Below are 16,638 nucleotides of genomic sequence, written 5' to 3'. Positions count from 1 at the left end.
GAAGTGTTTCTCCTATGTTTTCTTTAAGAAGTTTTACTATTTCAGGGTGTATATTTAATTCTTTAATCCATTTTGAGTTGGCTTTAGTATATGGTGAAAGGTATGGGTCTAGTTTCATTCTCCAGCATATTGATATCCAGTTATCCCAGCACCATTTGCTGAAGAGGCAGTCCCTTCCCCAGTGTATAGGTTTGGTGCCTTTGTCAAAGATCAGATGGCTGTAGGTGTGTGGGTTGATTTCTGGATTCTCTATTCTGTTCCATTGATCAGTGTGTCTGTTTTTATGCCAGTACCATGCTGTTTTGGTTTTATAGCCACCAAAAAAATAACATACTTAGGAATAGAGTTAACCAAGGATGTGAAAAATCTCTATAATGAGAACTACAAACCACTGCTGAGAGAAATTAGAGAGGATACAAGAAGATGGAAAGATATCCCATGCTCTTGGATTGAAAGAATCAACATGGTGAAAATGTCCATACTACCCAAAGTGATATACAAATTCAATGCAATTCCTATCAAAATTCCAATGACACTTTTCTCAGAAATGGAAAAAACTATCCAGACACTTATATGGAATAACAAAAGACCACGCATAGCCAAAGCAATTCTGAGCAAAAAAAAATAATGCTGGAGGCATAACACTACCTGAGTTTGAATACAGCTTCTCAGAGAAAATTCAGTGAATATTTATTGAATAGCTATTCTGTGCAAGACATTATAATATATGTTAAATTTGTAGCTTAGTTTCTTATTCGATTCTTCTAAGTCCATAAATACTCATAAAAATGTGTGGGTAGTACTCCTTTTCTTTTCATTAGATCCTATGCATTTTTTGGCATATAAAGGGGTAGGAAAGTATTATTTTGGCTTAAATGTCTATTGTTTGAGTTTTTCACTAGATTAAAATATGCAAATATTTTGAATGTGGCACTAACTTCTTCTTGAATTAAGTGAATCGAGTCACAGCTCCCTGCTTGTTTGTTTTTGTCCTTCTCTCCTTTTCCCCAAATATTAGAAATTTGAAATCTGTCCTACCACTGTATTTTTTATTTTTCATTTCCTACTCACATTTAATCCATATCAGGGACATTGAAGAAATGCAGCTTCCTTACCCAGTGTGTGCAAGTGCCCTGTTAGGTCTCGGTATTCATATTTAATTGTATAGCACCCAATTATCTATTCTATCTCCTTGTTTGCAGCTGAAGGCAGTACATCTAACTTGGTTCATTAGAATATAATGATACCAATCCTTTCTATGGAAAGCATTTTTCTGTAACTATTTCTGCAGATTTGATCCACTTTATAACTATCATACCATTCATAAGCCATAGAGATGAAACCACATCTCTGTGAGATTGAAAAGGTCAATCAAAACTCACAGCCAGTTTGCTTCATGAAGTTCCAGCAGCAAATTCTGTCTGCTGATATTTGGGGAAAGAAACAACCCAGAGAGAAGGGGTCATTTTAAAATAGAACACTTTTCTGTGCTTCGACTCCTTCTCATCACTAACCTCTGAATGGCCTCTTGCCAAAACCAACCAAGTGTGGCTTCCTCACTTCAAAGCCATCTGCAGTGACACAGCAGCCTTCAGGGAAGGTCACTGGGTAGACAGTTCTCCATGTAGCCTGGTACTTAGTAGGCCTCAAAGTGCTGCCTCATGCCTCCCTAAACTGTAGTATGCAGCCCACAAATGCAAGGTGAGTTACCATGACAGGAGGAGATAAACAAAGGCTGGCATCTCATGATAAATGCAGACATCCCCCTGAATAACCTTGGGTGTGCACAGGGGGCTGGTGGTGGAGTACAACCGAGGCAAGAGGCTTGAGGCAGTGAACGCCAGTCACCCAAACTCATCCAGGGCTGGGGACCTAGGAACCACAGTGGAAGGAAGACTGAGCTAGACAAAGAACTGGAAGCCAGATTCAGATAAAAATATGATATGAGAGGATTTAACTCAAAATGGTACAAGGAGAAAAGGCAAATCAAAACAAGGAGGCCTGGGGAAAATAGGCTAGAAGAATTGGAAGAGCCAGGGAATGATTGGAGGGAGGTTCTCTTTTGAGGCCAGAGATTGAGGCTTCTGTTCTCCTCCTGCTGATATTAAAGGACCCCCTTTCCAGGGCACACAAGAAATAATGTGGGCTCCAACATCAAAATGAGAAAAATCCAGTCTGACAGCAACTTCTGGCTCAAGATCCATTTCTGATGCTTTTTCCAGCTGAAAAATTAAATCTGATATGTCTAACAGAGTGAAAAGATGCTTCTAAATCAACTATCCTGGTGTTACCAAGAAAAATTTACAGGAAATATTTATGGGCATTTGTCAATATAACAAGATAAGTTATATATGTAAATTGGGTATTTTAAGCATGGAAAAAAATATTATATAAGGGCAAAATGTTTTATTCTTTATAATGATAACCAGATTCTTCCACATGATATCACTAATTAATTAGACTTTGCTTTATGGCACTGTGGAATCTTTTATAGCAATAGTTCTATACAGAGTCATGGCTTGTACGGGTTTTTTTTAACTAGGCAACAAGAGAGTAAGAAATCTAATATGTGTTTTCTGGGTTATGTAGGTTCACTTTTCAGTAGTTCACCATACATCATTCCACATGATTTATCTAAACCTCTACAAGGGAAAAAGAGAAAAGATACATACATACATATATATAATATATATACATACATATATATATATTATACATATGGAGAAACAGAGAGAGAGAGAGAGAGAGCTAAATTTATTGTTAATAATGAATACGAGACTTATTGTTTCTAAAGGCTTACTGTATATGCCATAACTTGATTTGTTTCCTCTTTTTCCTTTTTCACAGAAACCTAACACCGTTCTGGAGCCTAATTACCAGCCCTTGGTCATCAGGAACATTTCCACCCTGCCCGTGAACTTGCTGCTCTCCACAGCCAGACCCTTCTTTATATGTGAGACTGATAAGTCCCTGCTGCCTGCAGCTCCTGAGGTACCTTGACAGGGGGCATCCTGACAAGCTCCTAGGAGTCGTGTGTGTGGTAATGGAAGAGAATGACAGCAGTAGACTACCTAACTTCAGTCCAGGGAAATATAAGGGATCCAGGAAACAAACAGGAAAGGCAGAAAACTTAAAATGAGTATAAGTAAATTCCAGTGTCCATCCGTAGGAACCCTGTATGAATGGTGTGGGAACTTCCAGCTCATTACGTTAACTCTCTCGCTCCTGCCCATTAATATGAAACCAGTCTATAGAAGGCAGTGACTTCCTTCTAACGATAGTAAAGATCTTCTCATTCTCCTCCCTCAAATCCAACCAAAATTCCATGCTCAAGGCAATGAAGAAATAGCCACCCCCAATCCCCAAACCAGCCAGCCCATCTCCCAATACTGAGAAATCTAAACCAGGCTGAGGCAGGTGGCTGTGAGCTTACTCCCGCCACCAGTCTGGGACAGGATGCAGCGTTCTCTAAACCACCCTACAAGATCGCCCTCATGGTCCTGTGCTGGGCATGAGGACACCAGTGAGAATGGCCGGGCCACGGGCAAGTGATACCAGAGAGCCATAGGAGAGGAGGACTGAAGGAGAAACCAGCCCCCATACACCATTTCATTCAGCCTCCCACTCTAGCGAGACAGCCGATGGAGAAGCCTTGTGAAGGAATAAAAGTGGGCAGGCAGCAGTCTCGAGATCTCAGAAGACGGAGCCTGTGACATAAGGAGATTCTCTGTGAGCCACACTCAGGGAGATGGGTCTTTGGGGGAGGGGGAGGACAGAGCACGTGGTGAGAAGGTGCTCCAGAGGGTACCCAGCTAGAGCTGTGCACCGCACTGCCCCCTCCACTAATTCTTCGCATGAGTGTGGCTCATTTGAGCAAAAAAACCAGCTAAGATCTTCGAACAGAGAAAGGAAAGGAGGAAATAATCATAAGCCAGAGGCAAGTGGAATATACTGCAAGGGACTTACTTAAGGAAGAAGACCAAAAGTACAAACGTGTAGTTCTCCACAATCTCAAAGAAATTACAGCTCACATGACCTGTCTTTAAAAGGAGCTCAAGAGTGAGATACACATGTTCATAGAGGAGATGAAAAGTGAATGCACAGAGCCCAGGAAACAAATGGGTGAGAAAACGAAGATTCAGACTCGAGCAGCTCTCTCAGATTTGGTGGTAGTCTAGGCCCACTCTCGTCCCTCCTGAGATCTTAATAGGATAAAAGTATAAATTTGCAAAAGACAAGGAGCCCACGGCAATAAAATAAAAAGGGAGGAGGATGGGCATAACCAAATAATGAGAGATTAAGCTAACTTCTTGAAGATGGAATGAGCATTGGAGTGGGTTGGAGAAAAAGGCACAAAAATCTGCATCCTAGAAAATGTTTTACTACGATGAAGTTATGAAAGATGGAGTTGTTCTGCCCTTCAGTGGGCTCAGAGGTAACAAGTATGAGAAGAACACTGAATATAGAGGGATTCTGTGTGCACCAGACTCACCCAGAAAGCATGGACCGCTGGCTTTTATCCCTAGGCAGAAATAGTGCTCTCCTCCAGAGAAATTGTCTAAATGTGTGGGGAAATCTAATGCCTCTGATGTTGTCAGTGTTGGGACCCCAGAATATGCTTTCCTCCTTCCTCTTTCTTGCATCTGGGATGTATCCACAGGTTGATCACCCCCTCTCTGCCCAAGGACACTGTTTGGTAGACCAACCCTACTGCAGGAATTGTAAAATGGTGATTTGTCTCTGACTTGTCGGGATGGCAGGGTGGGTCAGGAACTACTGTTTCTTATAATAACTCTTGTCATGGTTTCACCTTTTATATTACTTGCATGTGCAACTTTAATAAAAACACATATATAATTTAAAAAATAAAAGCTCTACAAATCAACAAGAAAAATAGGCAAAGGGAACGAACAGAGAGTTCACAGAAAGAAAAATAGAATGGCTCTTAAAACATCTGAAAATCTGCTCAACTTTACTCATATTAGAGGAAATGCACTCTGAAATACATTTTTAACCTATCAGATTGGCAAAGGGCAAAAATTGGATAGTGCTCCATGTTAGGGGAGGGCATATGGAAACAGGTACCCCCCACAGTGCTGGGCAGCGTGCACTGGAAGACAATTCAGCAGTAGCAATCAAGATTTAAATGCCAACACCCTTTGACCTAGTAATTCCACTCCTAGGAATTTATCCTACAGACACACACATGATATACAAGGTAACATATTTACAAGGATATTCATTGCAACATTGATTATAAGAGCAATAGACTGGGAGCCAATATCCATCAATAGATGAGTTAAATAAATGCTGGCAGAATTATATGATGGAATAAAATGCAGTGATTAGAAAGAATGAGGCAGTTCCATGTGCACCGATATTGAGTGATCTCCCATTGGGAAAAGTAAAATGCAGAACAGTGTGCACAGTCATGTATGTAAAAAATAAAAGAATACATAAACAAATGTGATTTCACATTCATAGAATATCTCTATGAGATACACGAGACACTTAACAACCATGGTTACCTCAGGGGAGGGAAACTCGTTGGCATGGGTAAGAGGTGGGGAGATGGGCCTGAGGATGACTTGCTTTTCATTGTTCTGTCTATTCAAAACATACTCATAAATGAAATATTTTTTAAAGATTTTTTTTTTTAAATAAGGCCACAACTTGTCCTGGGACAAAGTGATATAGAATAGTCAGCAGTGACACATGTCTCAGTGAAGGTATAGGACTTATTGATAACCAAAGAATTCTATGCATCTACACAGAAAAGAAGAGACCCATCAAGGGAAGATTTTAGACTAACCTCAGTCTTCTCCACAATAACACTTAATGCCAGATGACAACAGAGCAATGGCTGGAGTCTTGAATGAAAGTGTGACCTAAGAATTTTATATCCAGCCAAAGTGTCCTTTGAGTATAAAGGAAACAGACAGGCCCTTTATGAGTCACTGAATGCAGCACTCACACACCCTTGCTGAAAAACCAATTTGCCAATGGAACACCACCATCCTGAAGAATCAAATAAGGTGCTCAGGAAGGAAAAACACTCTGAAGAAAAGACTGATAGGGAGGACTCAGTCCATTTAATTATAGAACTGAGACTACACAACTTTGGCTGGTAGGGTTTAAGAACAGAATGTTTTAAACCTCAGATTTTAAAAATTCACTATAGTCATAAAAATTGGGAAGTGGGGAAGCATAAGTGTGTGCTTTCATCCCCTTTTACAGCCAGGTGTCAATAAGATATTGTCTGAACTTGAAACCTGCTTAATGTTTAACCATCATTTTTCTTCATTGTAAAGGGATAATAGTAATAACTAACATTTAGGTACTATGCACTATATGCAGGACACTGCCCTGAAGCAACTCACATATAAACTCATTCCATCCTCTTAAAAAGAGGTAGGTATTATCCCTACCTCTTTATTATTATCCCTATTTTACAGGTGGAAAAACTGAGGCCTAGTACTTTGCCAAAGGTCATAAACTAGGAACTGGCAGAACCAAGATCTGAACCCAAGCAATCTGGCTCCAGAGTCTTTAGTTTTAGGAATTAATATTCCTTGTGTAAGAAAATTTTCTTTAGGTTTTCATTGTTTCTGAGAAAAATTTCAAACATATGTTTTGTAAAATTATATAGTCTAATTCCATTTTTATAAAATTCTATTATCCATCCATCATGTCTGGACTAACATTTACCAAATGTGAACTCTGAGAAATAATATATGGTGAAATTTTGTATGAATTTCTAATTTCTTCTCAGTGCTTTTATATATAATGTAAAATTTTGTGGTTGTGTGTATCATTTCTACAAAACAATAAAGTCATTCCTCTGGGGAAAAAATTTTAAGTTAATCTTCAAAGCATTTAAACACCGAGCATTGCGATACCAAGTGCTGTAGATGCCACAGTCTGCGAGGATAGATTCTAAATTGTGCCCAACAACGAGTGCCAACAGAAAGATCTAAGGACAGGTGGCTGGCCTGGCTTTCAGATGGGATTAGGCTAACAGAAGAGTCACTACTCTCTCTCCAGTTGTTGAATCAGATGAGGTGATTGGCTTTATCAACTGAAACCATCTCATCATGTCACTGAAGTGCACAGTTAAATACCTAAACCATTTAAGCCTGAAGGAGAGGTGACATGCACTGTAAACAGATTTATTCCTGTGTGCGTCCTTCCCAACTGCCTCGGGGTACTGGCTGCAAAACCATGAGGTGGCTTTCATGTTGATTAAATGTGGGAATTGAGCACTGCCTTAAAAAAGACAATTTATAGCCAGCCTTTCTATGAGAAGGTGTTACTGCAGACATTGGCATCAAGGAACACATGGGGATTTGAATCAAAGAGAGAAAAGAACAAATAAAATCTACCGAACAAACTTTGTACAGCTCCAGAGTGTCATTTAAAGTTCAGTAGAAAAGAACAGAAAGTGGAGAACACTGCACTTAAGAGTTAGGATTGCAGACATTAGAAAAGAAATTAAGTTACCCAATCTGTCTTTTTCTGGGTCACTCTCTACAGAGCCCCCTAGTGCTCTAGAAAGCCGTTTTAAAAATGTCTTAAGCAAAGAATTTTTCCCAGTTGTCTAGGAAGAGCATTTCACAGTCTAATTTATTTTCAGTTAAGAATATTTTATAATAGTTATTCATTGTAAATTCCCTTTCACAACTCCTCAATCTTTATAACCCCACAACTCTTATCAAAATCTCTTCCTTCAGATAATTCTCTCCAAATTGGTAAAGGGTCACAAAGAACGATCATGTTTGTAATAATGAATATACTAATTATCCTGATTTGATCATCACATGTTGTACACAGGTATTGACATTCAATTCTGTATCCACAGATATGTATAATCAATTATTTTTTTTCAATGAAAAAAATAATTCCTCTCCAGATTTTTCTTGCTTTCATTTTCAACTAATAAAATGTGTGTGTTCATATATCTGTACTTATGCATACTAGCTGTTTATGTGTGTGTGTGTATGTATTTGTATTTTATATTAGTATGTATGTAAGTATGTGGATATCTGTGTGTGTGTTCATAAATATATATAAATAACTTTGGTTGTCCTGTTTCATGTATCAGGTTGGAAATGCATAGTACAAAAATTGATAATTCCCCATTGTCTTGTTTGTAGCCTATTAAACTGGAAATTGATGAAGAAAAAAACCTGCTGATCAAGTTTGACCCTTCCTACAGAACCGATCTGAACAACTGGGTGGCAGAAGAAATTCTAGCAATTAAGTATGTGGAACACCCTCAGGTAGACAGTCTGAGCCTGCACGGAGAAGTGCATTACCCCAACCTCAGCTTTGAGACGATGGAGGTGAATTTTGGCTGTATCCTGAATGATACCGAGGTCATTCGCTACGTTACAATCACCAACTGCAGCCCCTTGGTGGTGAACTTCCGCTGGTTCTTCCTGGTGAAGGATGAGGAAAATCAGATAAGGTACCACCACATAAAGATCCCACAGACCTCTGCTGTTCATTTATTTTTCCTTTCAATTTGACAAGGTTTCCTGTATTCTGCTTATTGGTCTTCCGTGAATATTTTCAGTTCTGACAACTAATTACTACTGACAGAAGTAACAAAAAGCTTAACGTCACAGTCTGTCATAGATTTCCAAACAGGAAAAGTAGATAAAACATCTTTGAAAGCCCCAATCACCAACAAATTAACAAAGCGATATCAATAAGCCTGCTTTAATTTTGAATCTAGTGGTTAGATCATTGGAAACTTATCACTAAAAAATAAAGTCTTTGTAGAGTTTTTTATTATTATTATTTTATTGTGGTAAGGACACTTAAGATGAGAATTACCATCAATAAATTTTAAGTGTACAACACAATACTGACGACCACAGGTACAAAGTTGTATGCAACAGATCTCTAGAACTCATCTACCTTGTCTAACTGCAACTTTATGCCTGTTGAAGCCCTTTCTCCCCTCCCACCCCCTCAGCCCCTGCAACTATCATTCCACCCTTGGAGTCTATGAATTTGGCTATTTTAGATACTTCATGTAGGTGGAATCATGCAACATCTGTCTTTGTGTGACTGGCTTATTTCACTTAGCACGATGTCCTCAAGGTTTATCCATGTTGTTTCATATTGCAGAGTTTCCTTCTTTTTTAATGCTGTCTAATATTTAATCCCATTGTATGTCTATACCACATTTTCTTTATCCATTCATCTGTTGATGGGCATTTAGGTTGTTTCTACATCTTGTGTATTGTGAATATTGCTGCAAGGAACATGGGAGTACTAATATCTCTTTGAGATCCTCATTTCAATTCTCCTCGATAAAACCCAGAAGTGGGATTGCAGGATCATATGGTAGTTCTACCTTTGTCTTTTTTTAAATTTTTCAAGGAACCTCCATATTGTTTTCCATAGTGGCTTCATCATTTTGCATTCCCAGCAATAGTGTGCAGGGATTTCAGTTTCTCCACATCCTCATCAACACTTGTTGTCTTTTGTGTTATTGGTAATAGCCATCCCAACAGGTGTAAGGTAATATCTCGTTGTGGTTTTGATTTGCATTTCCCTGACGGTTGGTGACAGTGAGCATTTTTTATATGCCTTTTGGCCATTTGGATGTCTTCTTTAGAGAAATGTCTATTCAAGTCCTTAGCCCATTTTTTAATTGGATTATTCGATTTTTTCCTATTGAGTTGTAGGAGTTCCTTATATATTTTGGAGATTAACACCTTGTCAGATCCATGGTTTGCAGATATCCCATTGCATTGGCTGCCTTTTCACTCTGCTGATTATTTCCTTTGCTGTGCAGAGGCTTTTTAGTTTGATATAGTCCCACTTGTTTATTTTTGTTTTTGTTCCCTGGAGAGTTTTCTAAATAAGCATTTTAAACTCAAAGCACGGACTGAGTAGGACCATACATTGAGTATTGTGCCACACTGAGCTCCTTGATGCCTAGACATACACATAGTTAAAAATATTGTAAAAGAAAGAAAGAAAGAAAATATTGGGAGGTGGTAAGTGCCACATTTTCTTCTTGGTTGGTGACCGGGACTAATGGGTTTCTGTCTATTTTCTTATCGGATGTTTTGACAGCACAGTTTTTAGCACGTCAATGTTGAATGACCATTCTTAACTGAGAAATCCTCGTGTTGTTTCCTGAGTTGCTCATCAGCACTTCCTGTACATAATCCTCATCTCACACATGACAGCCGCCCTTTTCTTTCCTGTGCTCGTTACCACGGTAACAACAGCTTGCTCTGGATGTCTTCCTTAGACATCTAATGATGACCCAGTAGCACTGCAGCTGGCAGCTTCAGTCCTGGGCCTGAGCATTGGAGCCTGCTCATTAAGTGCCATGGACTGTTTGGGTTTGGAACAAAATTTTTCAGATGGCGAACATTTAAAATAATTATGGAAAAAAATAACCAACCTGAGCTAATATACTTTGAATACCAGATTTTGTGAGTTTATTCTGATGTAACACAGCTAAATGAGTTTTCCATCTGGGAGCAAGGACATGCTTTACGTATTTTTTATTTTTGAGAGGTCATTTCCATAATTAAAATAATGACATTTTCAAAATGTATTTGGTCATTGCTGAAGATGATACACTTTTCATTGGCTTAAGCATTTATTTAACAGTTTTTTTTTTTCCTTTTTTTAGTATCTTCCTATCTCTTGATATTGAGCCTCTGCTTATAATTCATTTGTTCATTCATTCAATCAGAGATTCAGAAAACATTTGATAAGTGACTCTTGTGGAGGCGTCAGGGATATGAAAGTGAACAAGACATGATCCCTGACCTAAGGCTAGTGGGAGAGGCTGACGTGCAAGCCACGGTGGACACTGAGGAAGGATGGGGTGGTGACTGTGCCCAGAGGAGTCATAAAACACTACGCGGAGGCGTCATAGTTAAATGTTCCAGATGGAGAGGCAAGGAAGCATTCTAAGTAACAGGAATAGTGTATGTATATGTTAGTTAGGATTCATGGATTCATTGTGTTACAAGTCACAGAAAACCTGACCTTAGGCAAGAATTAATAGGAAAGGAAATTCATTGGTTTCCACAACTCAAAAGTCCAGATTCATTCTGGCTTCTGGCCTGGCTTAAAGCAAAAACTCAAGCAACGTCATCATGGGAGTCAGGTTCTCTGTCTCTCTGCTCTGCTCAATTTAGTGTGCTGACCTCATTCCCAGATTAGCTTTTCTCTCATAGTCACCAAATGGGCTGCCAGCACTTCTGGGGCCATGCCCTTCCTAACTCTGATCCACTAGAAAAGAGCACGAGCTCTTTGTCCAAGAACTTCTAGGAGATTCACTCTGATCAGACCAACCTAATCACATTTCCTGTCCCCATCCCTAATCGGTCACTGTCAGGGGAGGGCAATACACTAATCATCATTGGCCTGGTCACATGCCCCCCACCAAGGGCTGTAGCTGGTGATCTCAGAACTATACAGACTGAAGGGGTCAGGGGGAATGGGGTGGATCTCCAAACAAAAATTGACAATTGAGAGAATAGATGCTGGACAGCAAATTGCACACACCTGCCACAGTGTCAGCAGAGGGCATGTCAGCATGGGGAGAACGTGGACGTCACTGGGGTCAGAGAAGTCATGGGAGAGGCAACAGTGTTAGAGCCCTGGTATCTCTGCCCCAGTAGATGACATCACTGTTCTCCTGGGAAGCACCCAGATTCCTTCCTCGCCCTAACCTCAGCCACCCCATCAAATCTATCTCTGAGTTCTACCTAGTCCAGCTTCTCAAAACCTCATTCCCATCTCCACAGCTGTCACACTACCTAGTTCAAGCCACCACCACCTGTTGCCTGGACAATGCAACAGCCCTAACTGGTCTCTCTGCTTGCATGCAGGCACCACATCCATTTTGCACTCAGTGGCAAGTACGGGCATGTCACTGCCCTGGCGTCAGCCTTTCATGACTGCCATGCTTCCTAGAATCAAGTAAAAAATACTATATTTGGTAGGGCTCGGCATGGGCTGGCCCCTGCATTCCTCTCCACTTTCTTCCCACTTTGCTCTCCCCTCACCACAATGACCTTCCTTCTGTTTACCTACCATGCTGGCCTCTGTCCCATGCAGTGCCTTTCCTGTCCAGCTGCCCCCTCTCTCCTGGAAGCTCTTCCCCATTCCCACCTAGCTACCTCCTACTCCCTTTTCAAGTGTCAGCCTCCATGTCCTTCCGCAGGAAAGCCTTCTCCAAGACACTTTCCTGGGCCACAGCCCCTGTTGTGAGCATTGGTGGCCCTATCTCCTTGGTCACTCATATCACACCTGTGCTTATGGCTCAATATCCGTCTTCCCTGTGGTCTCTTAACCCCCAGGGGCCAGCCAGCACATCTGCCTGTCACCCCTGGAGCCCAGAGCCTAGCACAGTCCTTAGCACAGAGTAGATCCTCAGAGGGTATTTTTTAGTTAATCAACTGCTTCCACCTAGGTTTTGGGGGGGAGAGGGAGATCATTTATTTCATAACTGGTTTAAGATTCTTTTCTGTCAGCTTCCTGGCACCTGCCAAATGGAAAGGCCCAAGACACAAATGTCATCTAGAACAGACAAAAAAAAAAAAAAAAAAAATGCCACCTGCCCTCCAGACAGACTCCCTGTGCGGGCTGTCAGAAAAATACACACCACTCATTGGCTAAAGGTCACTTTTATCAGACATACCAACACTAACCTTTCTTTTCCAATTAGTATCCCCATAAGCCTTATAGTTAGTGAAAGAAACAGAAGCATAAAAGAGGCTTTTCCTTTTCTTTTATGAGACAGGTATGACATTCTCAATATTCTTGTCACAGCACACATACATCTGCCACGTGCATGTGTGCTTGCAATATGCACGTGTGTGCGTGTGTGAATGTGCATGAATGTGATGTAAAGCATCTCTCTTGTTGGAGCATACATTTTTTTCCAAGTTGGCCCTCATGTAAGAACAAAGAAATGTAAAATGGGCAACATGCTCAATAAGCCCTCAGTAGGAGGAAAAGCCTTAGCAGATCTATACGTGTTTACATCCATGAAGAATTCCAGGTTGACACTGGTGGGTGACAGTCTCCATGCCTCGCACACACGTGTATAAGAGCGAGCTGGGATGAAGGGTATGAGCTGGTGTGCACGCCAGCACTGCGGTCACTGCAGAAATGGGCCCTCTACTGAGTCTGTCTCTTCATTCCCACGGATCAGCTCGATACAAACACGATGCTGTGTGCCCCTGTGTAAAACAAGAGCAGGAAACACAGCACTTGAACAGGCCTTTACTTTGAAGAGACCACAGCAGAGATCTGGCCCTCGGGGAGCCACGCAGCCCCTGGCCTCAGAGCCCAAAGCCGAGGCGATGCTAGAACAGAGAGCATGTGGGCCGAGCGGGCTCCACGGACAGCTTTGGCTTTTTATTTCCAAACCAGATTATAAATAAACCAAATGTGAGGGCCTAAGGGGAGCCAAGGGCTTCAGCAGAGGAACATGTTGTTCTCACATTGATTTTTCTGTGGTGAGCGCCAGTCGTCCGGTACTATGAGGGCTTGCAAGGAAGTTAGAGGCAGCCTCGTCTTCTGGATGCTTCCATATGGGTGTTCATCATCCCTTGACTTCTGGTGCTTCAGAAGTGGAATTTTTCTGAGATGTGACGTGTTAGTGGTAGCTGGGGTCCTGGGCTGTGGAGACAGACATGGCTGGTGAGAAGCCAAGCTCTGTGATTTTTGCCATGTGACCTTGTACCCTAGTTTACTCACCTGTGCAAGGGGGATAATGGAGAAACGTGAAAGAGTTGTTGTCAGAGTTAAATGAGATGTGTCTATAATGTGCATATGTCCCCGAGACATGCTAAACACTCCCACATTGATGGCTGTTTCTAGGTTCTCTAAGGGTCCTTTTCTCTCCTGTGCCAAGTGCTGCCAAGTGAAGATTCCCCTAGAATCCTAAAGTGTTGGAGCTACAGCATCCTTAGACATAAAGATGATGGACCCAGACTCCTTTTCCTTCTAACAAAGAGTAGAAAATCCTTTTCTTATACCAGGCTGCATTTGTCAAGGCCAAAGCCAGGCCTTAGGAAAATGTAGACGGCCGTGGCCCCGTGTAGCTCAGGAGGGCCAGGGCCGGGCATGCCTCCGCGTCCTCCCCACCACTCCTCCCTGCAGCCAGGTAAGCCAGACCCTTGAGGAGAGGCAGTCCTGGTTTTGCCCTAAGACCCAACAAGAAAATTAAAATGTTTAGGGCACATGTGGCTCTTCATTTATCTTTCAAAATAAACATAGCTTTATTGAATCCACAGGGGTGGGCACTGGGTGTCCTTAAGCCGCAGTTGCCTCTGGGCAGTTCTGTGCACTGGTTAGGAGCCTGGCCTCTGAGCCAGACTGGCGCTAGGCCCGCTGCCCCCGTGTGACCTTGGCAGGTGTCTGAGCCTCCGTGAGACTCGGCTTCATCGTGCGAAATGAGGTAGGATAATAGCGGCACCTTCCACGTAGGGAGGTGTGAGATGGAATCAGTTCGTACCTGGAGAGCTCTTAGAAGTGTGTCATTTCCTATGGAAGACATTGAAGAGACGGGCACCTCTAATGTACAATGTTGATGCCGGGCCATGTTTGAGAAGCAGCATCCCAGAGGCAACTTTGAGATATTTTCTCCTGAAATAGTTCGAGGCCATTTCAGGACATGGGAGGCCCCACAGGGTCTGAGGGCCACAGGTGCCTCTCGCTGGCCTAAGCTTTGGTCCCTTCCATAAATATCCCTCTTTCCTCGCCATCAGCCCTGGGCCCCTAAGAATGCTTGAAGCTTCAGCACTCACATGTCTTCCCCTTCACCTCCCAGAGAGCAGTCTGGATTGGGGACGAAGACGAACACTGGGCCCTGGGCCAGAGGGGAACAGCTCTGAAGAGAGAGAGCAAGTGGTCACAGGGGACACAGAACCAGTGGCCACAGCATGTCTCGGGCACAACTCAAGTCAAGTTTTGATGCCCTTGCATCCCACTTTCTTCCCTTACTCTCCCTCCTTGTGGCTGAGCCAGGCCGACAGATTTACAGCCCTAAGTCCAGTGAGAGTGCGGCTGCCCCTTTCCCCCATATCAGTTTCCCATTGCTGCTGTACGAATTACCACAAGCTGGGTGGCTTCAAATGACACAGACCTCTCTCTTCCAGTTCTAGAAGCCAGAAGTCTGAAATCAGTTTCATTGGACCAAAACCGAAGGCATGGACAGGGCTACACTCCGTCTGCTCCCTCCGAGGCTCTGGGGAAAATCCTCTTTTTTGCCTTTCCAACTTCCAGAGCCGCATTCCTTGCATTCCTCGGCTCATGGCCCCTTCCTCCATCTTCAAAGCCCACAGCATGGCATCTTGCACTCTGTCTCCCTACTGAGGTCGGCACATCCCCTTCCCCGTTCTCTGGAGTAGCAGCGCCCGCTTCCTCCCTTTTAAAAACATTTGTGATATATCACTGGGCTCACCCAGAAAATCCAGGGTAATCTCCCCTTCTCTAGATTTTTAATTTAATCACTTCTTCAAAGTCCCTTTTGCCATAGAAGGTAACATTCTCAGGTTCCAGGGATTTAAATGTGGACATCTTGAGGATGTCTATTATTCAACCTACCAGCCCCCCTACTCCACCAGCATGCAGTTCTCATGCTCTTTCCACTCTCTTCTTCCAATCCAAGCCAGCTTTTAAAAATGGATCTGCTATTAATGATCACATCATAAGGATTCTTTTGGTTGTGAGCAATAGTAAACCTGACTCTAACAATAAAAACTGGATTTGTTGGCTCATGTAACTGGAAAGTAGGAGTAGGCTTCAGGCACAGCTTGATCCAGGGCTTGGGCAATGTCACCTGTGCTTAATATCTCCCCCCCCCCACCGCCTCTCGGCTCTGCCCTCTGCCATGTTGGCTCCATTCTCAGTCAGGTTCTACACTCATGGCTGCAGATGACTCAGCAGCTCTCCGCTTCATACGCCAGTCCAGGTCTACGGGGAGGAGGCAGAGGCTCTTTCCCTGAAGTAAGAGCTGGCAAATGTTTCATTGTAATTGATTGGCTCTGGTTGACTCCTGTGTCTCTCAACTATGGCCTGGGGAACTCAGTGCTATCCCTGAATGAGACCGAAAGTTAGAGACAGGCTAGTTCCTGGAGGGAAATGGAAGGAAGAGAAAGGAAGGATGGATGCTGGCAGCAGAGAACACAAGTGCCCACCATAATTACTGATAAGGCCCACTGTATGTCCCTTGCTAGTCCTAAGCCAAAGAAGGGACATCTGGTTATGAAATTAGGTACCACCTGCTTGGAAGGGTATTTGAGGTGCAAGACCACCTTACCAGTGCCCCAGAGACACGGTGAGCTGCTACACCCCCTCCGACACTGTGGAAAGGCAACTCAGGATGAGACTTCATTCCCAGCACAACCCTGTCACTACAGAGCCCTGAGCACCAGCCTATGGGAGCACCTTCACATCTGGTTCTGCAGTTTTTGTTCTTTCATATGAAAGACAACATGCCCGATTTTTGAGGCCTGAAGGAAGGAAGGACGGAAGGAAGGAAGGAGGGAAAGAAGGGGCGGGGATAACTAGGAAGCAGTCTTTGCCCATCAAGAGTCTATACGCTATATGGGAAAAACAAGAGGCTCATATACACCCAGAGCT

General features: G+C 42.6%; 1 protein-coding gene across 1 annotated transcript in view; it reads left to right on the top strand.

The window, feature by feature from the left end:
• Positions 1-16,638, top strand: part of HYDIN (HYDIN axonemal central pair apparatus protein) — a 364,550-nt gene that overhangs the window by 157,038 nt on the left and 190,874 nt on the right. The window contains exons 21-22 of the mRNA XM_063112309.1: positions 2,848-2,991; positions 8,154-8,467. Coding sequence (XP_062968379.1) covers positions 2,848-2,991; positions 8,154-8,467 — 458 coding nt within the window. The remainder of the gene's footprint in view (positions 1-2,847; positions 2,992-8,153; positions 8,468-16,638) is intronic.

The sequence above is a fragment of the Cynocephalus volans genome, chromosome 10 (genome assembly GCF_027409185.1).
Source record: "Cynocephalus volans isolate mCynVol1 chromosome 10, mCynVol1.pri, whole genome shotgun sequence".
Classification (NCBI taxonomy): domain Eukaryota; kingdom Metazoa; phylum Chordata; class Mammalia; order Dermoptera; family Cynocephalidae; genus Cynocephalus; species Cynocephalus volans.
The sequence above is the reverse complement of the archived record's forward strand: the minus strand, read 5'-3'. Positions and strand labels throughout refer to the sequence as shown.